Source organism: Mus caroli, chromosome 12 (assembly GCF_900094665.2).
Source record: "Mus caroli chromosome 12, CAROLI_EIJ_v1.1, whole genome shotgun sequence".
Classification (NCBI taxonomy): Eukaryota; Metazoa; Chordata; class Mammalia; order Rodentia; family Muridae; genus Mus; species Mus caroli.
Genome location: NC_034581.1, coordinates 50,415,118 through 50,442,551, shown reverse-complemented (window position 1 = coordinate 50,442,551; position 27,434 = coordinate 50,415,118). Strand labels below are relative to the sequence as shown.

The 27,434-nt window shown below is 39.3% G+C and overlaps 1 protein-coding gene across 1 annotated transcript in view; it reads right to left on the bottom strand.

Annotated features, from left to right (window-relative positions):
* Window positions 1-2,502: 2,502 nt before the first annotated feature.
* The window catches only part of Srp54 (signal recognition particle 54), a 35,300-nt gene continuing 10,368 nt past the window's right edge, over window positions 2,503-27,434 (bottom strand). The window contains exons 4-16 of the mRNA XM_021179703.2: window positions 26,891-26,975; window positions 22,440-22,544; window positions 21,022-21,088; window positions 20,884-20,941; window positions 18,350-18,500; window positions 16,961-17,109; window positions 16,451-16,551; window positions 15,821-15,907; window positions 12,858-12,931; window positions 12,396-12,504; window positions 9,262-9,432; window positions 6,744-6,839; window positions 2,503-4,634 (exon numbers count right to left, since the gene is read on the bottom strand). Coding sequence (XP_021035362.1) covers window positions 4,543-4,634; window positions 6,744-6,839; window positions 9,262-9,432; window positions 12,396-12,504; window positions 12,858-12,931; window positions 15,821-15,907; window positions 16,451-16,551; window positions 16,961-17,109; window positions 18,350-18,500; window positions 20,884-20,941; window positions 21,022-21,088; window positions 22,440-22,544; window positions 26,891-26,975 — 1,345 coding nt within the window. The 3' untranslated portion in view covers window positions 2,503-4,542. The remainder of the gene's footprint in view (window positions 4,635-6,743; window positions 6,840-9,261; window positions 9,433-12,395; window positions 12,505-12,857; window positions 12,932-15,820; window positions 15,908-16,450; window positions 16,552-16,960; window positions 17,110-18,349; window positions 18,501-20,883; window positions 20,942-21,021; window positions 21,089-22,439; window positions 22,545-26,890; window positions 26,976-27,434) is intronic.

The window sequence follows — 27,434 nt, the reverse complement described above, 5'->3', positions numbered from 1 at the left end:
ACTCACTTTGTAGACCAGGCTGGCCTCGAACTCAGAAATCCGCCTGCCTCTGCCTCCCGAGTGCTGGGATTAAAGGCGTGCGCCACCACGCCCGGCTCTTTGGCACTTCTTAATGCCAGGAACATCGTAATTGTCCCCAAAGCAGCAGCTACTTACTATGTGCAATTTCTTACCTGTTTGTTTTTAACATTTATGATTCAACCACTATTGATAAATGCAGTTTTAGGCTAATAAAAATCCTGTAAGCAAAGAGAAGCTAAAAGATATGAATGTTCGATTTGGAGAAAAAAATAAGGGTTGTACAATATAAGAAACACATGCCGGCCGGACATAGTGCTGCACACACCCTTAATTCCAGCACTCCGGAGGCAGACGCAGGCAGATCTCTGGTCTACAGAGTAAGTTCCAGAACATCCGGGCTGTCACTCAGAGAAACCATCTCCAAAAACAAGCAAACAAACCCCAACAAAACAAAAAACACAAAAACCCTAAAAAAAAAAAACCAAAAAAAAACCCCCCAAAATAACTTACATGATAGGCTCACATTAATAAAATACTAATAATTACACTAACTTACAAAGGTACAGTTTCACTTTAAAAGCATAAAATTACCCGGAGATCAATATCCTGCTGCAGACTGTAAGTCAGTGCAGGCAGTTAGCCTAAAACCATAGATGAGCAAAGGACTCAACAATAACCACAGATAAATGTCTCTCCTCCTGGAAAAATGTTGGGAGAAAACTGGTATAGAACATTTCTCTAATTGGGCTGGAAACTATGCTTGATACTAGAACCCTAGCCAACTTACCCAGGGGTTAGTGAAGTCAGATCTCGTAGGAAAATCTACAACTGCCATTTTACTAAACCTGCATAACTAAATCAAATTCTAAATATTTGTCCTTGTACCTACAGATAGATTCCTCACCCCCATCAAAGAAACGTCTCCTCCCAACAGATAGAGACCAATACAGAAACAACAATCAATTAAAATGCAGAGTTGTGGTATCTGTCCTGATGGATACGTCTACAAAACATTCCACCACCCAAGGCTCAGTATTTCAAGAGTGGGTGGGAAGGCTCTAGAACCAGAGGATCAAGGAGTTGGCTTTACGAAGACAACTTTGTCTTCTAGAAATGTCAGAGCTATACACACAAAATCTCACCAACGAGGCTACCAAAAAATGACCAGAACAATGACAACATCAACAGACCCACCAATATGGACAAAGTAAAGTCCTTGAGGCCTTCGGAAGAGCGGTTGGGTGCTCTTACCCACTGAGCCATCTCCCCAGCCCCCTCCTTGAGGCCTCTTAACCTTACACAAAAACATACTGGGAACTAAGGAATGCTGAGTGAGACAGTCTTCCCTAGAGAAAAGCAAATCAGCAGGTTATCACTGAGCCTTAGGTGGTGGAATGTAACATTATACAGACTGAGCAGATCGTATTTATGTATTTAAAAGTACACATCCACTCACCTCCACACATACCTATATGTGACAATTAAAGAGAGTCCATGGATCTAAAAGAGAATAAGGGGGAGAGTACATGGGAGCAAGAATATGAAGGAAGGAAAGAGGGAAATGATGTTATATTATACTCTAAAATAAATTTTAAAAATTAAATAGTTATCCACCCATTTTAGTTTTGGAGTTTGTTGCTATTTAACTCCAAATTTTGTTTTCGTTTTATAACTAGATAAGCACCTTGTTTAAGGCAGCTAGGTTGTTTTATGTTTGCATTATATTTAAGCAACTTTGTGATAAAATTTAACAATTCAGTGCTATACAATATTTGATGTAACCAATGTCTCAAGTTGGGAAAACTGTCAGATCCTTAAAAGCTAAGCAATAAGATTGAAAGTAGTAAAAAACTAAAGGGCAATCCGTTCAAGTTCACTAAAAAGGATAAAAATTGGAAGCTGACTGTGATTGCTATTCCTGGTTGTCAACTTGACCATATCTGGAATGAACTACAATCCAGAAAGAGAGGGCACACCTGAGAGATTTTCTGACTGGCTTGAGGCAGGTGAATCCACTTCCAGGGCAGACATTTGAGATAGAAAGACACATGACTTTGATCCAGATCTTGAGGTGGGAAGACACATACTTTTATTCCAAACTTGAAGGCAGAAAAACACCTTTCAAATGGACCATAGCTTCTGCTGGAAGTCTAGACAAGAGCACAGAAGGAAGCGTTTGCTCCTATCCTGCTTGTCCTTCACCTTGCTAACACGTCCACTCTTTCACTGGCATCAAAGCCTACTTATTTGGGATTCCAGTATATATAGATACCAGCTGAGCCATCCAGCCTTGCGGGACTGATCAACTAGTGAGTCATTCCATAGTTTTGTGACTCTAGAGAACCCCTAGTAATACTCCAAATTAAGGCATCATGATCTTTAATTGTCTTTTTGTCACCATTTAGATTCTGAAAAATAAAGTTCAAGCCAGACATAAAAATATCAAAACTCATGCAGAAGGCATTTGGGATGCTCTGTCCAAAGGTTCATCTCATTTACCTTTATTTAGTCAGAACAAAATATCCAGAAAACAGAAATCACTAAGACACACACCCAGAAAAGGTAGCGTGCACAGTTTAATTACCATTTTCTCTAGTTTTGGATTTCTATAGCTGTACATTACTAGGCCACTTTGGCAAAACATAAAATATGTAATTTCCCCATGAATACGTACAGTGCCCACTAGGGAAATGCTAGTCCTCCACTAAACAACAATTCTTAGCTAGAACATACGACCCTCAGCAAACCACAAAATCAGATGCTTTTGGCTTTTGAGACATGGTCTACATAACTTAGGCTGGCCTTCAACTCATGATCTTCCTACCTCAGCCTTTATTTAAATAGTGGGATTTGCTAAGTGCTACCATGCCCAGCTGAACTGCATTCTTTATGAGAATACTTTTCTAAGAATGGTAAATTTACTACAATTCCTGAATTTAGGAGGCTGAAGCAGGAGACTTGTCATGAGTTCCAGGACAGCCTGAGCCTTTCTCCCAAAACCAAAAAAAGGTAGACACGGTAGCAATGTAGTCCCAGTACTTCTACAGCAAGGTGGGGCTCGGAAACCAGGATCCCAAGAGCTTGAAGGCCAGCTAGCCTGGCTCTCTGGAACATGAACAAGAGACCCTGTTTAAACAGCGTAGAAGGCAGGGACGAGCACCTGAGGTTGTCTTGACTTCAACAATGTGTACCCGAGCATGTAGAAGAATGCACTCAAAACCACTCATACACACAGATCCCTCCCTCCCTCCTTCCCTTCCCTCCTTTCCTTCCTTCCTCTCTTTCTTTGGAACTGTGGCCAGTGACATGGCTCTATGGATAAAGGCACTTGGTGCCAAGTGTGACTGAGCTGAGTTTAAACCCTGGACCCACATGGTGAAATGAGAACTGACTTCTGCAAGTTGTCCTCTGAAACCCAACATGTCACTTGTGCTTTTAATCTCAGCACTCAGGAGGCAGAGGAAGGCAGAGCACTGTGAGTTTGAGGCCAGCCTGGTCCACATAGTGAGTTCCAAGGATAACCAGAGCTATAGTGAGACCATGTCTCAAAGAAACAAACAAAAAAAGAATAAAGAACATGGTTGTTCTCTGACCTTCACACATGTGCTATGGCACAAGTGCTAACACATCCACTCCGTCACTGGAATTGAAGCTTACTCATCTGAGATTCCAGGACAGACATATAGCAATAATTATCAATGACCCAGCCAATGCTGCTATGGCCTTATTTTTAATATGTAATACTGTAGCCTAATAATTCAGTATTACTTTCCATTAGCAAATTTATGTATTATCTATTATCAAAACATATTATTTTTCAATAGTATGTAAGAAACATAAAAATGGCTTTTAAAACAATCAAGGAACATGAGACTCCAAAATATGTAAAAAATTTAAGTTTGATACAAAACATCATACATTACAAACTGTAACCAAATTCTTGATTTCAATTTTAAATGGCAAAGCTAAAGTTTCTTGGAATAAAGTTATTTTATCCTAAAATAACATTTTCTAATACTCATGATTAAATTATTCTACCATATATTCCTTTAAATGTACCTGCTGGCTTTTTGCCTATTTTCTGGGTGGTATGCTGACCACATCAAACCATAAAGAAAGTTAACGAACCCTTTATCTTATCACTTGAAGTTTATTTTGCAGCAGTTTTCTTCAATATCATGTAATTTACTGATCGCAACTGTTTATAAATGTAATGCTTGGCCTTTGAGACAATTAAAAACCTTTAAATACCAAAATTTTACATCATGATTTGTTTAACTTAAGAAGTGTTAGGTCGTTGAAAACTAATAGATTTAAAGCAGAAATGATGACTTCCACAAAAACCAGGCACTCTTCCCGAACGAACATCAGAAGGGAAGGGAGACAAGGAAAACGGTGAGACAAAAGAATGAAGGCAAGACAGGCAAGAATCCTTCTTCCCCGTTTGCAAGAGGGAGAGAAAGTGTGAGGTCTCAGCAGATGACATCATCCACCATGTCCGTTCCTAGTAAGGGGGCGTCTTTACATGTTATTGAATCCCATCATGCCTTTCATGTTGCCAGCAGCACCCTGCTGAAACTGCCGCATCATTGACTGAAGGCCGGCCATGCCACCTAGAGGGAGATGGGAGGAAAACAGGTCACGACCCGGCAGACTGAACCTGTTACCACTTTTGCCTGAGTACTTTAACTTCTAATGTACTTAGCAATTAAGTCAGTAGCTTTTAAGAATATACAAAATTAAAATGTGTGTTATTCGCTTTATTTTTATCTAAGAATACGAAAAATGTGCTTCATGAAGTTACCATAAGGAATACAGGAAAACATAAAAAGATCTTGGAATAGTTCCTATCTACAATCAAGAAGCCCAAACAGAACATTTTTTCTGTCAAGACCAAGTCTTCTTGAAACTAGAATAAGTTTTATCAAAACTGATCAGTGCAGGGTAGGGGCTGTGTATCAAAGGACTTACAGAAGTGCTAAGTGCTAAGCACTTACTATGTGAAATGTTTCACAGTAGTAATTAGATCGACTTGTCACAATCTCCTGATGAATATTACCTACAAACTTTCCAAAAGGGAAGTTTAGAAAGTTTTAAGGACTTTTCAAAGATAACACAGTAAAAACAGAATTAGAATTTCAAAAATTCTCTAAATAAAGACACCCAACTCTAAAATGGGGGAAAGGCCAGTGGAAGAAGTATTAAGGAAAGATCACCAGTCCTGGGATGGAGCTCAGCTGGTACAGTGTCTGCCCAATATGCATGCCCAAGACGCACGAGGCTCTGGGCTCAATCCCTAGTACTCCAGACTTGTAATCCCAGAGCTTGGGAGACAGAGGTGGAAGTCAGAAACTCCAGATCACACTTGGATACAGAACAATGTCCAGCTAGCCTGCACTGTCTGACATCCCATCTCGAAGCAAAGATGATGAAACAGCTTGCCCACAAATTGTACCTGATGGGCCGGACACAGTGGCAGAACCTTTAATCCCAGCATTTGGGAAACAAAGGCAGGAAGATCAAGCTGGCCTTCATACCAACTTCCAGGGAGGGCACTGAGAGCTACATTGTGAGATCCTGTCTCAAATCCCCAGGTAATTAATTAAAATAAAATAATTTTTAAAAGTTAGGAAAAAATGGGTTTGTCAGATGGCTCCATAGGTAGAGTGCTTGATTGCTGCACGAAGATGAGGCCTGCATCTGGACATCCAGCACCTGCATAGAAGCTGGGCACGGTGGGTGGCCAGGGCTTCTATAATCCCAACCCTGGGAGGTGGGAGAACAGACACGGGGATCCTTGAAGCTCAGTGGCCAGCCAGGAGTCCAGCTGAGACAGCAAGCTCCAAGTCAGTTTGGTTAGAGACACTATCTTTAAAAAGTGGAGGGCAATAGAGAAAGACACCTGATGCCAATGTCAGGTCTCCACATGTACTTACACTAGCACAAACATGCATACATCACATAGGCAGACACACTATACAGGTGGCAGCAGAGGACAAAATAAAACCTCAGTTTACTTATAAACTACAGAGGTGGCTCAGTGAGTACAAGTGACTCAAGCCTAATGAGCCACATTTAACTCCTATGGAGAAAGCTATATACAGCCATAAGCATCTGTAATCTCAATGCTCAGCAAGATAAAGACTTATAGGCCAGCTAGCCTCAACTACACAGCGCAGCAGCAAAAACAAGAGACACAGCCGGGCGTGGTGGCGCACGCCTTTAATCCTAGCACTCGGGAGGCAGAGGCAGGCGGATTTCTGAGTTCGAGGCCAGCCTGGTCTACAAAGTGAGTGCCAGGACAGCCAGGGCTACACAAAGAAACCCTGTCTCAAAAAAACAAAACAAAACAAAACAAAAAACAAACAAAAAAAAAAACCGAGAGACACTGCTTCCGCAATGTAGAAGACTCTGAAGTTTGTTCTTCAATCTCCACAAGAGCAATGGAGCATGAGACACACACTCACACCATATACATCACACACACACTCATGAGCACACACACGCACACCATATACATCACACACATACTCAAAGGTTTTCATACTGTTCAAAACCTTCTCCTTATCTAGAATGATTAAATAGTCAGTTGGGATTCAGATGGTCATCTCCCTTCAGCCTTTCAACAGGCTTTTATATATCACTACAGAAGGCTTACCATTAAACTACAACCCTTGTATATTTAACTGTATATTACAACTGACCAAGAATTTTATATTTACCCATGTGATGAAGAACTCGTGGGTCCATCATTTTGGCCATTTGTTGATTTAATTTTGCCATCTGTGACTGACTCACATTCTTAGACATATCACCGCCTGATAACACAAAACATTTAATTAGTATATAGTGTGGTATAGAATACCATGCAATTTACTAATCTTTTTCTCAATTATATATATATATATTTTTTTTTTTTTTGAGGAAAACCACAAGAAATTCTCTATAAAGGATCATTTGAAGGGCTTTTCATTGTTGTTACTGCATTAGCCCTGGCTGGGCTGGAACTCAATATAGAAGCCAGACTGGACAGAAATTCCCCCTGCCTCTGCTTCCTGAGTAAGGGGATCAAAGACGTGAACCACGACTCCGCTAGAAGTATTTTCATAGAGCTGTAATTTTCCCCCTGATAATTTTATCTATTTATTTAAAAGATTTATTATTATATCTAAGTACACTGTAGCTGTCTTCAGATGCACCAGAAGAGGGCGTCAGATCTCATTACAGATGGTTGTGAGCCACCATGTGGTTGCTGGAATTTGAACTCAGGACCTTTAGAAGAGTAGTCAGTGCTCTTAACCACTGAGCCATATCTCTAGTCCTGATAATTTTAGTTATAAATGTGGTAAACCACTATAAGCAAAATTGGACTGAGTGACTAGTGCAACAGCAACTGCTTAAGAGAAATCTGAAGGAGGGGGAGGGGGAGAGGAAGGGAGAGAGAAACCTTCCCTCCCTTCTCAGCCCTGAGAGCCCAAGCAGCACACTATAGTACAACCACCAGCAAAACTAGGCGGCCCCTGCTAGGGCCATGGTGAAGTAGGAGAGCTGTGAGGGTCACCACATGGAAAGTATCAAATGATACAGTAAGACAGCTTGGTGTCTGCATGTGTGTGCTCAGAGAACTCCAAAGACCAACTGGGACCACATGGGCATGTGGTGCTCCTGGGTTGCCCTTGGTGTATCTCTGACCATTCAGGAAAGAAGTATCAATTACCTTAAATGATACAGGAGACAAAAGACCTTCACTAATGAAGTGGTACTTGAAGTGGTTATCTACATAGTGTGTTTGCCAAAAGTTACTTCATTATTTCATTAATGATTACTGAATAATCGTTATCAGAAAGACTTATATTCAGCAACTGATAATATAACAGTTGCAGAGTCTTGTAGTCAAATATTACTATATAGCCCTAACTGGTTTTGAACTTGAAAATATCCTCCTGCCTCCTGAATGCTGGGACTATAGGCACTGTACTCATTTGAAAATGGTAAATTTGGGGGAAAAATAGAGAACTAGAGATCAAAGCATCTCAGAGCCTCAAGCATTCTGGCTGAGCACTCTATCTTTCAGTTATACCTCCAGCCCTAAAAATATAATTTATTAGAAAATAGAAATAAAGTCAAATGAAAAACTTGGGACAATATTTAGAGGTGAAAAGCAAGTCTGTTAAGATATTACAGAGTAATAGGGAGAAAGATCCGAGTGACTAAACAGGGAAGAAATGACAGGCAAAGGAAATTCAACTTGGTAATGTACAAGGAAAAAAAAAAAACCTTTAAAACATTAGAACTGGAAACGTGCTAAAAACACCTGTGACCATTACACTAGAAACTACATTAGAAAATGTACTTTGGTGCAATTCACTTTAAATCCCAGCACTGAGGAGGCAGAGGCAGGCAGATCTCTATGAGTTCCAGGACAACCAGGACTACACAGACTACACAAGACAGAAAATCCCTGTCTGGAAAAACAACAAACAAAAAAAGATACGTAGTGTCCTCTATACTTCTATCAAAGAGAACAATCCCATGGAATTGTCTAGAAAGTGACTCAACTTATGGATCTGACAACAAGAGGCATGAAGATACACAACTGAAAGAGTAGGAGTTAGTGGTTAAACAGAGCGCATGCGCGTAAAATATAAATTCTTATTTTGGCTGGTCGTGTTTTGACACTGGTTCTAGGTATGGAGAGCTGGCCGGACTAGGAGTCACTAGGTGGTCAGGCTGGCAATAATTCTGCTGCTTCTCTTGTCTCAAGAATTCTGGGAGTATGTACATGGGATACCCAACCTAGTTAATCGATATATTCTGAAGAATGTTTGGCAATATGGGAAAATAATCAGTAGTTACATCAACTGTTGTCTCCAATAGAAGTTGTGGAATATTTTAAGGAAAAGAAAGAGTGTTCAGTTTTTATAGTCTAATGTTCTTTAAGTACTCTATGGTATGTATGTTGATAAAGTTTTTCAAGATTAATCATCTACTATCTTGATTCTGAAGAGATAAACCATGTATAATGGTAGTACTTGACTTTAACATTGAGTTCAGGTTATCTCTTCTTTTTTCTTTAGTATTGGGGCAGAACCCAGGGACCCAGACAGGCCCTACCACAGAGCTAATCCCCAACTCCTACAACTTGGAAACTCAGCATTAACTTTTCCAGTATGAGACTACTGGCTTTAATATTTTGTTTCTGAATTTTGTTCTTTTAGGTGATAGTGTTTCCCAGCTCACCTTTGAAAAGTCCTTTGATACCTCCCATCTTTTTGACCATCTGTGCAAACTTGGTATACTGGGTCAGAAGTTCTTGAACATCTCTTGTTGACACGCCTGACCCCCGGGCGACTCTCTGGATTCTGCCTGGCTGCTTACTGAAAACCTTGGCACCATCTGTACTGTCCAGTTCTGAAGACCAAGACAAATAATTTCATCACATAAAATTATCATTCATTATCACAGTAGCCAAGCCTCTGCCTCTGTCCTAAAAATAGAAGCGTGTTTATTAGAAAATAGGAATAAAGCCAAACGATACAAAACTTGGGACTGAACAAGGAAGAAGTGACTCACAAAGGAAATTCAAATGGGTGATAGAAAGCTTCAGAGATTTTACAGATGCCTTTTTTATTTATTTTTATGTTTTAGATATAGGGTTTTATATATCCCTAGCTAGACTGAAAATCTCTATGTAGTTGAGGGTTACCCTGAACTTCTAATCCTCCTGCTTCCACTTCTTGAGGACTGGAATTACAGGTGTTTGATACTCGACCCTGTTTCCTGGGTTCTAACAGAGAGATTCCTGTATGTTAGGCAAGCACTCTACCAAATGAGCTCAGTTAGGGGTGCAGGGCGTGGGGTTATGTGGGAGAGAGATATACATGTGTGTACAGATGTGTACTCTCCAAATTGATCTGTTAGCATGGGATCTCTGAGTGACTGTGAAGCTGACTTGTGGGTAGGCTGACTGGCCGGCAAGCCCCTAGGATGCCTATTTTCTGTACATGGATTCTGGGGATCTGAAATTCAGTCCTCTTGCTCACTCCACGAGCCATCTCCCCAGCTTGTTTCATTTCAAAGAGATAAAATTTCATTTCTCTGTACATCATAACATGTATACAGAACAACATACATATAAATAAATGGTCAAACCACAAAACAGATCTAAAATTTTAAAGTAGAAAATATTTTAAAAATATTTATAGCATTAGAATAAAAGGAACAAAGCAAACATATGTATAGTTTATCTACAATTTAAACAGAACATTCTGAGAACCAACAGGTGTGATGACACAAATCTTTAATCCCAGGATTTCTGAGGCAGGAGGATCACTGTAAGTCTGAAGAAGGTTTGAACTACACAGCAACTTCCAGGCTCGATAGGGCTACATAGTAAGACCTGGCTTTAAAGGAAAACCATCTGAGGACTTCTGACACTCTACGTCTGCCATCCTGTATTTTAAATGTCCATTCTTTCCATGTTCTCCACATATCTCAAGAACATACCAAAGTTCAAAATCAGAACAGAAGCACCCACTGGTCTCCTACCCTAAATAGCTGCTAACTTCTACTTCACACATTTAGACCTCATAAGCAAGTAGAAGACAGAGACTCTATGTATAATTAATGGAGAAATTCTTGGATTTCCTATAATGGAGAAGTTACACCTGGTAATAGTCTAATCCTTCTGTAGTATACTCGAGAGTCCCTTCATCTTTTTGATCATTTGTCATGTAAGGTGTTCTGCCCTTACTTGTATACAGTGGATGGGATGAGGTGGACTTTAGTTAAGCTATGTACTTTGAGTTACACACAGTAGGTAGCACATACATTCAGGAAGTTGAGGCAAAAGGATCACAAGTTTCAGGCCAGCAAGGGCTACATGGTAAACCTTATTTCAAAAAAGACAAAAAGGAGTGGGAAAAAGGAAAATTCTAGTTTGACTGACTCAGAAACAAACAAATGAAAAACTCAAATAAACAAAACAAAGCAAAGCAAACAAAACCAAAATGGAGACATAACAGAAAATATGTCTTAGTCTCTTTTTCATTCTATCTCAGGTTGGCCTCTTGGGTGACCAGATTATAAGCCTATTATATGTCTATTCCAACATTCTCTTTACAACATCACCAGCATCCCTTAATAAGCAGTCCAAGTGGCTTAGTAGATAAAGGTGCTTGTTGCCAAGCTCTTAAATTCACATGGGAGGAGAGAACCAATTTCCTAAAGATGTCCTCTGACCTCCATACATGTACATCAAGTCCCTCTACCCCATGCCAATAAGTATCTAAGTAAATTTTTAAACTGGGAGTCAGGGTGGTGATGGGGAAGCTGGGCAGTGGACATATGTATGACTTTAATCCCAGCACTTGGGAGGCAGAGGCAGGCAAATCCCTGAGTTCGAGGCCAGCCTGGTCTACAAAGCCAATTTCTAGGACAGCTAGGAATACCTGTCTCAATATAATAGAATCAGGGTGGGCGAGTAGCTCTGTGATTAAAAGCACTGGCTCATTTTACAGAAGACCAGGGTTTGTTTGTTTGTTTGTTTGTTTGTTTAGTTTTTCAAGACAGAGTTTCTCTGTATATCCCTGGCTGTCCTGGAACTCACTCTGTAGATCAGGCTGGCCTCGAACTCAGAAATCTGCCTGCCTCTGCCTCCCGAATGCTGGGATTAAAGGCGTGTGCCGCCACTGCCTGGCTGTTTATTTATTTATAAATAGCTTTTTAAAAAGATGTATTTACGCTGGTAAGATGGCTCAGTGGGTAAGAGCACCCGACTGCTTTTCCGAAGGTCCGAAGTTCAAATCCCAGCAACCACATGGTGACTCGCAACCACCCATAATGAGATCTGACTCCCTCTTCTGGAGTGTCTGAAGACAGCTACAGTGTACTTACATGTAATAAATTAAAAAAAAAAAAGATGTATTTATGTATATGGGTGTTTTGTCTACATGTACATTTGCACTTCAGAAGCGGGTATTGGATCCCATGGGACTACTACAGTCAAAGATGGTTGTTAGCCACCATGTGGGTCCTGGGAATTGAACATAGGACTGGATTAAAGGAGTGCACTGCTATACTTAGCCAACATTTAATTCTCTTAAGCCCAGGATTCTCTCATAATTGACTGTAACTTTCCCCATGAATTGTATCTACATAAGGAAAACTTACAACTCTCTTCAGAAGTCACTTAAAGAAGTGTTAGGCTTCATAGTTCTCCCAATGATGAATCAGTCAAAGCTTACAGGTTACTCTACATCTATCTAAAGCAATGTTTTGGTCTAAGTTTCTTCAATCTTGCCAACAAGAAAATAATGACCCTCAGAACTTGCTGACCCTCAGAAGCCTGCCCCGGGTCTGGTCACCCTTCTCACCTTGATCGTTCATACTGTCCATGATTGTCATCAGTTTCTTCAGCCTTGCCATTGACTCCTGCTCATTCCCTTTGCTCATAAAATCTGTGCCAAAGCCAGGAATCATCCCCTAAAGCAGATTTAAACAAGTCACCAAAGACTTATAGTGCTCAAAATGTCAGTATTTAAATACTAACTTTGAAACTAATTCTTAAAAGAGCCATCTTACCCAATGATTAACATAAGTATATATCTGTTCTTAGATATTACAATGAAAAACAAAACAGTATATCACATAAACTCATGAAAATGTTATAACAAAACCCCACCATTTTACAAAATTGGTATATGCTAATAAGGCAGTTGGCTCTCCTGTTATGGCCACGCCTGCTGCTTTGCAGTGTATTAAACTTGCTTTCTTTGTAAGACTAAGATAAACACAAAGAAATAGAGAAATTTTAGAAACATTTAAGGGTAACTAACCAAGATCTGACTGAATGGGCCCATTTTCATAATATTCTGAAACTGTTCATACATGTCTCGCAATGTAAACTGACCTGAAATGCAATACAAAAAAATTCAGATAGAGTAGCAAGCATGAATTCATCTTGAAGCATACTATGCAATCAACAAACATTCACTGTACAGTCACTGTGTGGAGGCCAGGATGGATGCTATGAGGAGTAGTAGGCACATGGTCAGATTGTACCACAGAGAAGCCTATTACTCTAGTACATTAGATCAACATATACAAACACACAGAAACTTAGAAACAAGGCAGACAAACTACACCTACTAAAATGGCTACAATTAAAAGGCTTGGATATAGCAAGAGCTAAAGAGAATATAGAACATGTATAATTCCTATGCAGAACAGGCAGAAATATAAAAGGATTTATAAGATCTGCAATGTCTTAATAGCTTAGCTCTCCATGATCAGAAGATGGACAGACAGAGGAAGAACAGTACCCAGTGCTAGGAGTGATGACACAATGCCTTTAATCCCAGTAGATGCAGCAGGATCTTATGAGTTTTAGGACAACCTGGTCAACATAGAGAGCTTCGGCACAGCTAGGGCTATAGAAAGAGTCCCTATATAAAAAAAATTAGGGGGCCGGGCGTGGTGGCGCACGCCTTTAATCCCAGCACTTGGGAGGCAGAGGCAGGTGGATTTCTGAGTTCGAGGCCAGCCTGGTCTACAAAGNCTGGTCTACAAAGTGAGTTCCAGGACAGCCAGGGCTATACAGAGAAACCCTGTCTCGAAAAAACCAAAAAAAAAAAAAAAAAAAAAAAAAAAAAAAATTAGTTACATATAACTTCATTGATGACTATAAAAATATTATGCTGATGGGCATAGTGGTTCACACCTGTAATTGCTACAATCAGGGGGCTGAAAAGAGAAGATTCCAAGTCTGTAGCCATTCAGGGCTAGAAAGGAAGATTCTGTCTCAAAAACAAAAACAAATTATGTGGGTTGGTCAGATGGCTCAATGGATAAAGGTACTTGCCATCCCACTTGTTGACCTGAGTTTAATCCCTGGAAACCATAAAAAGGTAGAAGTAGAGAACTGATTTCAGTTGTTCTTTGATCTGTGTATACTTGCCACAGCATGTCACTCACACACATATCACACACATAGTGATGATGATGATAACAATAACAATAATAATAAATTAAGGGAGAAATCATGCTGTGTGAAATAGACTGACTAGGGGAAGTAATTAAGAGTGCTTGCAGTTCTACTGTAAAGATTACTGTTTAGATCCTAGCATCCACTTGGACATTCATAAAGAAGTGGGACCAGCTAGATGGCTCAGTGGTATCGGCACTTGCCAACAAACCTAATGAGCCCAGAACCCACATAAGATAGAAGAAAACAGAGTCCTGCAAGTTTTGATCTGCAAGTCTTTTGATCTCCATACATATGCATGACATGACACGTCACACACACATTCATATGCACATACAACATGATTTTTTTTTTTGTAAAACAAAGTGATCACTGAACAAAAAGTCCATGCAATAGAATCAAGTGAAATCTTTAAAAGTAGAAAAGTCAAGTAACAATGTCAAATATTAACTGGAGAACATTGGAACAATAATTGTATTTGGAAAGTAAGTAGAGCTTGGTGACCACTAAACAAGCAGAGAATTAGGAATAAAGACAAAAATGCTGCAAATATCTAAGGAGTCAGAAGTCAGAGAGTAGACAGACTATGTACAGTACACAGAAGCAGAAGTAGATCACTCCTTCAAAACAGAAGGGCCTGGCATGATGCAGCCTTTAATCCCAGAATTCCTGAGGCAGAGGCAGGGGGATATGAGCCCAGCCTAGTCTACATAGCAAGCTCCAAGACTCTATTCTCAAAAGAAAAACAAAAACAACAAAGAATGACAGAAGGCAATGAAGGATAAATTCAGCCACTGAACCATATCTACTGAGGACAAGGATGTCTGATACTGAGCAAGGTCCTGTGAAGATGAAAGATGAAGAGCGCAGTGATGAGCCTTACCCTCACCTTCACAAGGGAAGGTGAGCATCAAAAGGCTGTGATAAATGACAACAATCAGAGTACAGAGGAGCATGCATCACAGGCTTCTAGGAATCAGGTAGGACATGTTAGAGAGATCAAGGCATGAGAAACTGAAAATTCAGCAGGCTGGCTCAGAAGGCTAAATATAGCAGTGTCAAAACCTTATGCAGAAGATGGGAACTAGCCTAAATATGACATCATTTACAAGCACTTTAAGGGCAATGGGGAGCTGCTGGAGGATTTTAGATCAATGGACTCAGCCAGGAATAGTGGCACACACCAGTAACTCCATCATTCCAGAGGCTGAGGCAAGGACAGTCTGGATGTGGTAGTTTGAATGGCAATGGTCCTCACAGGCCCACAGGTTTGAATATTTGGTTCCCAGTTGGTGGGCTGTTAAGGAATGATTAGAAGGTGTGGCCTTGCAGGAAAACTGTCACTGGAATGGGCTTCCAAGTTTCAAAAGCCCACACACACCATTCCCAGTCTTGTTCTCTTTGCTACACAGAATTTCAGGTTTCAGTCCCTGGCTGTCCTGGAACTCACTCTTTTGATGAGGCTGGTCTTGAACTCACAAAGATCCACCTGCCTCTGCCTCCCAAGTGCTGGGATTAAAGGTATGTGCCACCACTGCCTGGTTTATAATTTTTTTTGAAAGAAAAAAAGAAAGAAGGGAAAGTATGATAGTGCATGTCCAAAGCAGGAGGATCAAAAGTCCAAGGCCAGCCTAACTATACAGTAAGCCATGCTCTCAGAAACCCATGGTTGGGAGGTGTACTAGCAGTAAAGCACTTGCCTAGCATGTGCAAAGCCCTGGTTCACTCCTCAGCACCACGAAAAAAGAAAGAAAACAAAACAAAGCAAAACAACCAAAAACATTAAGATCAAATGCCGTTATGCTAAAAATATACCGTGCTTCAACTTCTCTATAAGTGCCTCGTTATCATCCAACTTCAATTCATTGACTTTATCAATCAGTCCTTCAATATCACCCATTCCTGAAAGACACCAAAGAGAAAAGTGAACAGATAACAATATGCTCATCTTCACATGGGCACTTGTAACAGCTCTGCAGGGCTAAGTACTCTACTGTATTTTATGTGAAAGGAACTGAAGCTAAGAAAGTTAAATTGCAGCAAAGACATAGATCAGGGAAGACAGCCCAAAGCTAACCTCCTAATTCTGTGCTCCCTAACTATCCCACTTTGAGACAACAGAAGGGTTTTTCTATCTATACAACCTCTATGACTACAACTGCATTTTCTGCATTATGTGCTCAAACTCTTCTAAAAAGCTCTCCATCTAATAAATCATGTTTCCAGGCTAACCACAGCAAAGAGGAGGGTTATCGGGCTGGGGACGCAGCTCAGTAGCACATACAAGGCCCTGGTTTTGATCTCCGGCACTTAAAGAAAAGTAAAATCAGGTTAGAATGATAAGTCACAAAAGGAAATTACCGTTTTGGACAGTAATAAACACAGGACTAAAGCCATTTGTTCTGAGATCCATACCATCTCAGAGATTATTCCATATATACTTACCAAGGAGTTTGCTGATGAAAGGCTGTGTTTTGAAAGGTTCAAAATCATCTATATGTTCCCCTGTACCAATGAAAATAATTGGACTTTTTGTGGCAGCAACTCTACAAGGAAAATAAAATAAAAAAATAACCAAAAAAGACAACAAATTCTTTAAGATATTAGACAAGATGTATAAAGTTAAAGTTCCGTGTCATGAGTTAGACCTATACCAATTGTCACGAGTTAGACCTATACCAATTGTCACGAGTTAGACCTATACCAATTGTTATGAGTTAGACCTATACCAATTTTGGGCTCCAAAATTCCTTTTGTACTTAAATCTCATTTATGGATTCTATCAATTCCATTATTATAATGTTTTTAAAAACAGAATAAGAAACGTATTCTTATCAAGCATGCGCTTGTGCACGTGCACACACACACAAACACACCCAAGGTATAAAACAAATGACTTACTGGGCAAAGGGATAGTAACACAGCCATAAGAGTAAAACTGCAACTGATACTCACGCACTAAGAGCACCACCTCCTTTCGCGTGACCGTCGAGTTTTGTCACTATTACTGAAGCTACATCTACTTTGTCTTTAAAGGCCTTCGCCTGGGCCTCACAAGCCTGTCCGATGGACGCATCCATCACATAAACAATGTTATCAGGTTGCTAGAAAGAGTAAATAAAAAGACACGTTTTTACTGCTGATACAAAAAGGTGACCACGAGCATGTATGGAATGCTTCCTATACATACTGATGCAGTAAGTACTGACTGAGGGAGCACCATGAATTAAGTGACATATAGGTCTTGACAAAGAGATAAATAGGGAAAACTTTGTGCTCATGATACGAGAAGAAACTATGATAGCCTCTTTGGAAACTATTCTGAGCTGAGACCTAAATGAAGAAGACAGGTTGCACCTTGGGCAGGTCTGAGTTGGAGGCTGAGGCCAGCAGACTCTAAAGAGCATCAGTTCTAGAATAACCAACGCTACAAAGAGAAACCCTGTCTCAAAAAAAATCCATTCACATTTGTCAAACAACAGTAGCACTAAAAATACACTAATGAGTACACATCACCAACCAAAGAGTAAGGTGTGCAACAGGTGTTAGGCTGCTTCTTACTGGGACATTATTTCCATCATAATTTCATTTTTGTCTTGTTGAGAAGAGGTGCGGTGGTTTTAATAAAAATGGTCCCCACAGCCTCCTATATTTGTATGCCTCGTCATCAGGGAATGGTGCTAATTGAGAAGGATTAGAAGGTGTGGCAATTTTGAAGTAGGTATAGCCTTGCTGGAGGAAGTGTGTCTGTCATTGGGGGTGGGCTCTGAGGTGTCAAAAGCCCAAGCTAGGCCCAGTGGCTCTCTCCTCTGCTACAGATCTGGATGTAGGACTCTTAGCTACATCTCCAGCACCATGTGTGACTGTGTGCCACCAACGTCTCAAACTGTAAGACCTACTAAACATTTTCTTTTATAAGAGTTGCCTTGGTCATGGTGTCTCTTTCACAGCAACAGAACAATGAACAATACATACACAGGTCTCACTATATAGCCTTGGCTGGCCTAGAAGGTAAGATAACATAGAGCAGGGTTGGCTTTGAACTCAGTGTTTCCCAAGTACTACAGTAAAAGGCATGTGCCACTACACCTAACTCCATCTTTAAGACCTTTAAAGGAAACACTAAATGACAATATAATGTTTCATTTTGAAAAACCCCCCAAATACTTAAGGTAAATTCTTAATTTTTCATTATTATTTTTTCTATGCTGATGACAGTAAGTCCTTTACACTCAGTGATAGTAGCTGTCTTACAGATAAGGAGTAATTTATATTCATAAACTCAAAAAGGTTTTATAGCTAAACTGAAGTTTTTAAAATGGTGCCCCATTGAAAGCTACTTACTATAGCATTAGAAACTTGAAGCATTTCTTCAAATAAAGAGTCTTCTTGTTTGTGACGACCACTTGTATCAACAATAATAATTTCAAAATTTTCATTTTTGAATTTCTCCACTCCTTCAGAAGCAATGATGACAGGATCCATTTCAGTATAGCTATTTAAGATGGACAAATGATTTAACAACACCACAATGGGAAAACATTCAAATATTATTTACTTGGAAACTGTCAGTTTACTTTTAATCTACTCTGAAAACAATTAAATTATTATATTTTCAATTTAGAAGAAATTACTAATAATAAATACAGAAGCCCATTTCTTTAGCATCATGAGATACCACTAAACTTTTCCTAAGTCTGCATAACTACTGCAGGTTTTTTCTGAATTGTTTCCTTAAACATTTTTTGATATCTTCTTTAATAAATGAAGTCATATTACAAAGTGCATTTTAACTGCTTTTCCATTTAACAACCTTCTGTTATAATTTTATAAAGTTATTAAATGCTTCTGTGAAATAATATTTTTAGATTATACAGCATCCCACCAGATGACATCATCATTTACTGTGTGCATTGATGTTGGACATTTATGCTTTTTCTGGTATGTTAGTATTAAAACAGACATGAGCCAAAACAAATACTTCCCTAAAAAAATCAACCTCCCCCCCAAAAAAAAACAGGGGCAGGGCCTGGAGAGATAGAAAAGCACTTAAGAATACTGGGTGTTCTTCCAGAGGACCTAGGTTTAGTTCCCAGCACCCATAAAGCTGGGCTCATAACCAGGTTAACTCTAGTTCCAAGCGATACAATGTCCTCCTCTAGTCTCCAATGGCACCAGGCAGGCACACACACGGTAGACATATATGCAGGTAAAACACCCATGCAGAGAGAATAAATAAATTAAAATGACAGTTATTACCATTTTTGTAAATTTATAAGGAAACGGGATCAAAGATCTTCATAGAAAGTGACAATGACTATATATGTATACACATAGTAGGCTTCATAAAAGATTGCAGTAATTATTTTTAAGGGGGAGTTTTAAAGGGGAGATTGTTATAACAAACAACACAACACAGTGTACCACTGCATTCACTCTTCTTTATTATATGCATCCTCTTATTTACTTGGTCTTCTACAGGTGCATGCTCATAAGCGTGAATACGTAAGCATACACTATGAATACAATAGTGCACCTGAGAAGTCACAGGGTACCTTGAAGCAGTAGGTTCTCTTTCCACCATCAAGGTCTTAGGAATTAAACTCAAGTTGCCAGTGTTGGTGACAAGTGACTTTACCTGATGAGCCAGCACATTAGTCCCCACTATATTCAACTTTCAAAAGAGAATTATTTTATTTATTTTATATGTGAGTATACTGTTGCTCTCTTCAGACACAGCAGAAGAGGGCATCAGACCTCATTACAGATGGCTGTGAGCCACCATGTGGTTGATGAGACTTGAACTCAGGACCTCTGGAAGAGGGCTCAGTGCTCTTAACTGCTGAGCCATCTCCACAGCCCCCACTGTATTTATTTTAATGAATGTTCTTTTGAAGGGAGGAGGTTGTTTTGTCTTTTGCTTTGCTCTAGTGGAACTACGTATTAAACTCAGGGCCTTGTATATCCTAGGCAAGTACTCTATCCATAAGCTACATGCCAGTCTCCTTTGATGAGTTTTGACAGATGTATACAATCCATATATAGCCATTAGTAGGACTCTAGGTTCAAAGCTGTGCTGGCTAGTTTTGTGTCAACTTGACACAAGCTGAGATTATTTAACAGTAGGAACTCAATTAAGAAAAACGCTCCCAGAAGAACCATGTGGAGGAGCCAATCACCAGCGTCTCCCCATGGCCTCTACATGAGCTCTGCCTCCAGGTCCCTGTCTCATTGGAGGTCCTGTCCCAATTTCCTTCAATGATGAACTATTGTGTGGAAGTGTGAGCCAGGTAAACCTCTCCTCCCAAAGTCGCTCCTGGTGTTTCACTGTAGCAAAACTAAGACAGCTGTCAAATAATCATTTTGATCTAAAGTAACCTATCTTCCTATAAACATATGTAACATAGATGATAATAAAACAGCACTAAAGGGCTAATTAGATATGCTAATATGTGCTTCATTTGTAGTGTTATAAAGATACACCTATTTGTAGGTGTGTGTGTGTACACATACAAGTAGTGATACCACACATTGAAGTGCCACAGCATACATGTGGAGGTCAAACCCCCTGAAGTTGGTTCTCTCCTACCATGTTTCTTTCCTTTTCATGTTTCAGGTTGTCAGGCCCTTACTTTTAATTTTTTTTCCTACTACATACTTTCTATCCCCTGGCAGCTATTAATAAGGTATGCTTCTGATGTCTTAAAACGAAAAAAGGACTGTGTGTATGGTGCCACACATCTTGTGATCCCAGCACTCAGAAGACTGAGACAGAAGAATCACAAGCCAGAGGCCAGCCTGGACTGCTACAGTTTTCCAGGACAGACTAGACTAAAACTGAGACTGAGTACCACCAACCAAAGGCAACAGTAGCCTACCTGCCATAGAACGGGATTCTTGCTTTGGTGGCATTCTGTTTTAGCTGGTCAAAGGCTCCTAGAAGAGAAAGAGGTAATGAAGCCTCCAATACGACAACAGAAAGAACAGTAAACAGATTTTAAATTTCAACACACTACCTGCTCTGAATGTATCTGCACATATCAAACAGGTCTTCCAACCTTTCCTCTGGTAATAATATGCTAACTGGGAAAGGAAGATTCAAAATAAATTATCAGAAAATATAATAAATCATTTTATATACAACTTCATCGTTTAATCTTAGTATCTAAGGAGTAAAGTAAAACTTCATAATTCTCTTATGAATTCTCTTGAATGCAACAAAATATTAAGGCACAGCAAAATCTCTTGAGTTTAAATTGTCATTTAATGACTGTAAGATGAAAAAGCAACAATAATTACTGTTAAAAATGTTAACTTGTAATGTTAAGGCCAAAATAATTAATACTATCTTTTAAAAATAACCATTTCTCCTGCCCTTAAACTATAACATGGTTAAAGTCTGTTTGTGGGGGAAAGAAAAAAAAAAATCTAGCAATTAAGTTGGGGAACCCAATTCTAGGAAAAAAAAAAGTACCATAAAATAAAATAAAATAAAATAAAATATCAATATAAGAATATGTAATATAGCCGGGCGTGGTGGCGCATGCCTTTAATCCCAGCACTTGGGAGGCAGAGGCAGGCGGATTTCTGAGTTCGAGGCCAGCCTGGTCTACAGAGTGAGTTCCAGGACAGCCAGGACTACACGGAGAAACCCTGTCTCGAAAAACCAAAAAAAAAGAATATGTAATATAGCCAGGCGGTAGTGGCACACGCCTTTAATCCCATACTTGGTAGGCAGAGACAGGAGGATTTCTGAGTTCAAGGCCAGCCTGGTCTACAAAGTGAGTTCCAGGACAGCCAGGGCTACACAGAGAAACCCTGTCTCGAACCCCCCCCCCAAAAGAATATGTAATATAAAAGGTCATATTATATACAGTGGGAAACTCAAAGGAGAATTTTGTGTCGAAACAAAGAAAATATCCCGTGTGCACGAGAGCCCTACCTCACATACACACCCTACCCTCTCTTTCACCATGTTGCCCTGTCTGGGCTGGAAGTAACTATAACACAAGCTGGCCTCAACACTCTATCTGGCCATACTTACTCTTTAAGGGCAGAAATTGCTTCTTCTGTTTCAAAAGAAACCAGAATTAACATTGTTTTTTATTGTGTTTTGGTTTTGATTTGGTTTGTTTTTTTTGGAGATGGCCTCCTACCATTAAGGCTGACCTCAAACTCACCATGGAGCTGAGGATTCCTTCAATTCCTGACCTCCCTACCTCCACAAGGGGCTGGAACTACAGTCACACATCACCACACCTGGTGTAGAAAGGAAACTATAGGATTCTATGTTTTTTCCTATAAAAATATTACAAAAGCAGAAAAGATGTACCAAGTAACAAAACTGTAAAACAACAATCTATAGCTTAACTTTAAAATAAAACTCTATTTATACAAATATATCTTCCACGTGACTTTTTTAAGGAGTATTTACCTTTGAACACGTTGTCGTTTTACCACTCCCTTGCAATCCAACAAACATGATCACATTTTGCTTTCCCTTAGTCGGTGTCCACGCTTTAACTCCAGGGTCTACAAGCTACACACCAGAAAGAAAAATATCAGACTACTGTGTGGCATTCAAAACTTCCTCTCCCTATGACATTTATGTCAAGCTAAGGATATTTTCATTTTATTGAAGTCACCATAATCCCAGCATTCTGAGGCAACTCTAGCAGTCCCCACTTTGTACAGAGTAAAATTTAAGAGTTTTATACAATATTGCAGTGTTGATGCCATACTCAGGCCTTTCTTAACAAAAGGTGATTACCAAACTTGATACCAAGGTTCAATCCCCAGGAGCCACAGGGTAGAAAGAAACAGCCAACTCCCTCAAGTTGTTAAACATAATACATACTTGCCAGCCACACAAACGCAAAATAAATGATGCAATTTTTAAAATTTCTCATATGAAGCTGAAGCTACCGAAAATATTTTGTTATTTAGCATATATACATTTATATTACTCAAATGTTATCATTTTAGCAGCAATCTATATAATAAGATGTTATATTTCTTTTCTCATATACTAAGTCTTCAAATCCAGCCTTTTAAATTAGCCTTTCCTATTAAATTAAATTAAGAAAAGAATTAAAAGCTGGTTTTGATAATAGGGACAGACCCAGAGCTTCATAGAGCAAGGCAGACACTCCCCTATTTATGTGGTTTCACCTTTTCTTTCTTTTTATTTAAATTAGTGTGTTTAATTTAATTTCCTACTTGAATGATTTAGCCTAAGTGCATTACAAGCCCTCAATAATCACGTGTCTAGAGGCTTCTGTACTGGTACGCACATTCAACTTGACAAATGTTTGTGTGAAGCAAAATAATAAATGACACATGAAGACACCTTCTGATGCAAATATTAAATTTTCTAATACTAAAAGATCTATAAAGCTTTTTCCTAAAGAAAGCAAGGGAGGACAATCTAATTTTATAATGGGTTAGTGGGAATGAGTCACATAGGTACAGTTTCCCAACACAAGGCTTATTTTTTTTGTTTTATTTTTGAGAGTCTCGTTACCTAAGCCAGCCATGAACTATGTAGCTAAGGCTAGCAAAAAATTACTGATTCTCCTCCTTCTAAGAACTTGAAAACCTGGGATTACAGACATACCCTACTATATGCCAAGTATAAAGCATTCTAAAAGGCACTCAAAAGCTTAATTTTGACCCCATTTAGAGCCAGAAATAATTATTCGCACATGATTTTTGATGATTGGTGATTAAACAGATCTCTCTAGGTTGGTTTGGAACGCACTATGTAGCCCAGGCTATCCTAGAACTCCTGCGGCAGCATCTGAACAGCATTCCCTGCTAGGATTATAGGGGTGAGCTGCCAGGTCTGGTGTAAATAAACCTTTAGTGGGACACAACTATGTTCATTCATTTACTATCTTTGTATTTCAAAAGCAAAGCTGAAGAGCTGCAAAAGAGAACATGTAGTTCATCATATTCCAAACCCTTATAAGTTAGTCTGCCAAACTCACCCTAGGTAATACCATCAAGGTCATGAGTTACTACATATGGTTTCAGGGGAAACTTGGTAAAGAGAAGGGGAAAACAAACCAGAACACATCTTGTCCCTTTTCCAAGCATGTGTACAACTTTGGAAAACTTCTAAAATAGGCAAAATCTGTCTTAAAACAAGACCACTTCCCTTCCTGCCATATCTTTTCAAAATAGAAAGGCTGCCCTACATTTACCTCCATTTTATACATTCATGGCAGAATAACTCAGCTATTATCACTGAACATTTCATAAATCTATCCTTTCTTCTTCCTACACTTGAAATGTTTCTAACCTTTTTGTTTGAAAAATCCTTTCTAAACACACTCATTTATATAGGTTAGCTGTAATGTGTAATCTGAAACCATGTAAATCTTAAGTCTGCGGTATTGAAGCTGTGCCTCTACCCTATACTTAGCACAGGTTCTGTCCTAGTGCATGATTCTACACCACCATCCATTTAGTCTCTTAAACACGGGCTTACTGCATTATGCAAGTTTCACATTATCACTTATTAAAAATCTTGACTTAATGTCAGTACTGCTTTCGTCAGGAAAATAACATCAGGATTCTATCAAACTCATATTAAAGATGCAACGTCTACTTGTTTTGTGTGGTGTTAGAGATTCAAACTAGGGACCCCTGGTTCATATATTTTTCACATAAAATTTTATCTCTAATTTTTATCACCAGCTACAATATTGTCAGTTATTTTCCTTAAAGTGACAGGTTTACTTCATTTTGGAAAAAAATTCTCCCAAATTAAGTCCAGGTCAGAAATAACCAGATTATATGCTTATTATTCATTTATATAAAATAGTACTCTATGCAAGTAGCAGTGACTTCAGCTTGCAACTGAAGTCATAGATGTGACTTCCCAAGAGGATTAAGAAAGTTGAGTAGAGCTGGGCAATGGTGGCGCATGCCTTTAATCCCAGCACTAGGAAGGCAGAGGCAGGAAGATTTCTGAGTTCAAGGCCAGCCTGGTCTACAGAGTTAGTTCCAGGACAGCCAGGACTATACAGAGAAACCCTGTCTTGAAAAAGAAAAAAAAAATCCAAAAAAAAAAAAAAAGAAAAAGAAAAAAAAAAAGTTGAGTACAGCAGACAGAATTTTACCTATATTTCCCATTTCATCCACAGAAACTTAAAACGATATATGCATAGTCAACCATCACAATTTAATATAATTGATAATATGTTTGTGTGGTCATGGATTTAAGTGAAAGCTGGCACTTTAAGTGGTAAAGTCCCTAGTCACTAATAATATAATTTAGTTGGTGTTACTGTCTTTCTGTTTATTTTTTCAGACAGTGCCTCATTATGTAACATGGCTGGCCTTACATTCAGAGATCCATCTGCCTCTGTCTTCCTGTTTCAGGATGTAGGATGAAAAGAAGATATGTTTAAAATTCTTAAATATTTGAACCTTCTCCCCATCTGAACTTGTAAAATAAAGGCCAGAGCTGGTGACTGGGCAGTAGAAGGGAAGGTGGAGCTGAAAAGTTTGGGGGAGAGGAAGGGAGAAGGCATGACGGAGGAAGAGGAAGGAGAATGGAGCAGAAGCATGTGGCTTAGAGAAACTGCAAGTTCTAAGGGGTCTCAGAGATGGGAAGAGGGTAGTGTAGCAGTAGACCTGCCCAATCTAGACGTGCAGCTTGTATTCCTATTAATTGAGTTGTGATTTCTTTGGGTTGGAGATTTACCACAACATGTCTTATTTTATGCCACGAGGTATAAAGAATGAAGGCGAGCACAGAAAGATCTGGAAGGAAGTAATGGGATTAAGAGTATGTGCCACCACAGTCAGCTGGTATTCATGACTCATGCTAGCAGGTTGTCAGGCTGTGTAAATACCGGCACAGTAAAAAGGTAAAGAGGGCAAGCCAGAGATACAGTTTAATGACACAGCATATGCTTGTCATTAGGTTCAATCCCCAGCAGGACACACCAGAGTAAATAATGTTTTAATATTACTATGAAAGCTGTTTTAACTTTGCTTTGTATCCTTAGCATTGCTCTGGACTGTAAGCGTCTCTGAGATAAGGACCGGTACGTGGCTGTCCACAGTACCTGGTGTACTGCCTTGAATAAAGTAGTTGCACAACCAATGCTTCCCAATGAAGTTCCAGAACTTATGATAATTCTTACAAAAGATCTAAATTTAGTTTCCAGCACCTACATCAGGTAGCTACCAACCACTTGTAACTCCAGCTCCAGGGCAATCCAAAGTCTTTGACATCCAGAAGCAGAATCACAGGCACACATCCAGACATAGACACACAGAAATATGTTTTCAAACAATTTTCAGTTTATTTTTGTTATTCATTTTTATATTATTCATTTCATGTGTGTTTTGTCTACATGTATGTATGTACCATGTGGCACCTGTAGTGATCAGAAGATGGCATCAGATCCTCTGGAACCGGAGTTACAGATGGTTGTGAATCACCATGTGGATGCTAAGAGCTGAACCTGGGGATCCTCGACAAGAGGACAAGTATTCTTAACTGCTCAGCCAGCTCCCCAGGCCCAAACACGGTTGTTTTTTTTTTAAATAGCCCACTTTCAGAAAAGTAATAGTCCTTCCATTTATTTCCGAACTTTTTCCCCTGTGTGTGTGTGTGTGTGCGCGTGTGTATCTGTCTGTGCTCATGTCCCATGACACACATGTGAAAGTCAGGGAACTGCTACAGGAGCCAACTACCCCCTTCTACCACACAGGCTCCAGGATCGAGTTAGGTTGTTATTGCAAGAGAAGCATCTTGACGGCTCAAATCTATACTTCAATACGGACCGGACGGACTGTCCATAAAAGACATCAGAAGGGACTCAAGAGCACCGAGCTGATGGACTCATAATCTTGATATACTTTTACCTTTACAAGTTCTTTAAATACAGCATGCTGAATCATTTTTCTTTTGTTCAATCCAGATGCCATCTCTTCAAGATCAATTGCAGACCTTCAAAATGGTGACAATTGGGATAAGAAGAAGTCAGTGAAGATAATCTCAAACTACTTCTATCCCATAGGATGTAAGAGTATCTCATGTAATTATTCATATTAATTAGCATTCAAATAATTGCTATAGATTTATAAGGCTATACCACAAGGAATTATCATATAAATCACTAGATGTAGACTCTGTAGTGTTTGAAGGCTTACAGGTCAATGCATAATTAATTTCTCTGGCTATAACTATAAAATTTTATTTTTTTACAAATTGCAACTTTTATACCCAGAGAATCACGCTGACTTTCTAGCTAACTGTTTCCATGCTAGTAGTTCTGTATCTTCTCCCAGACTATCAGTGTAAAAGAAGGAATGCTAGACTAGTAGTTCTGTATCTTCTCCCAGACTACCAATGTAAAAGAAGGAATGCTAGACTAGTAGTTCTGTATCTTCTCCCAGACTATCAATG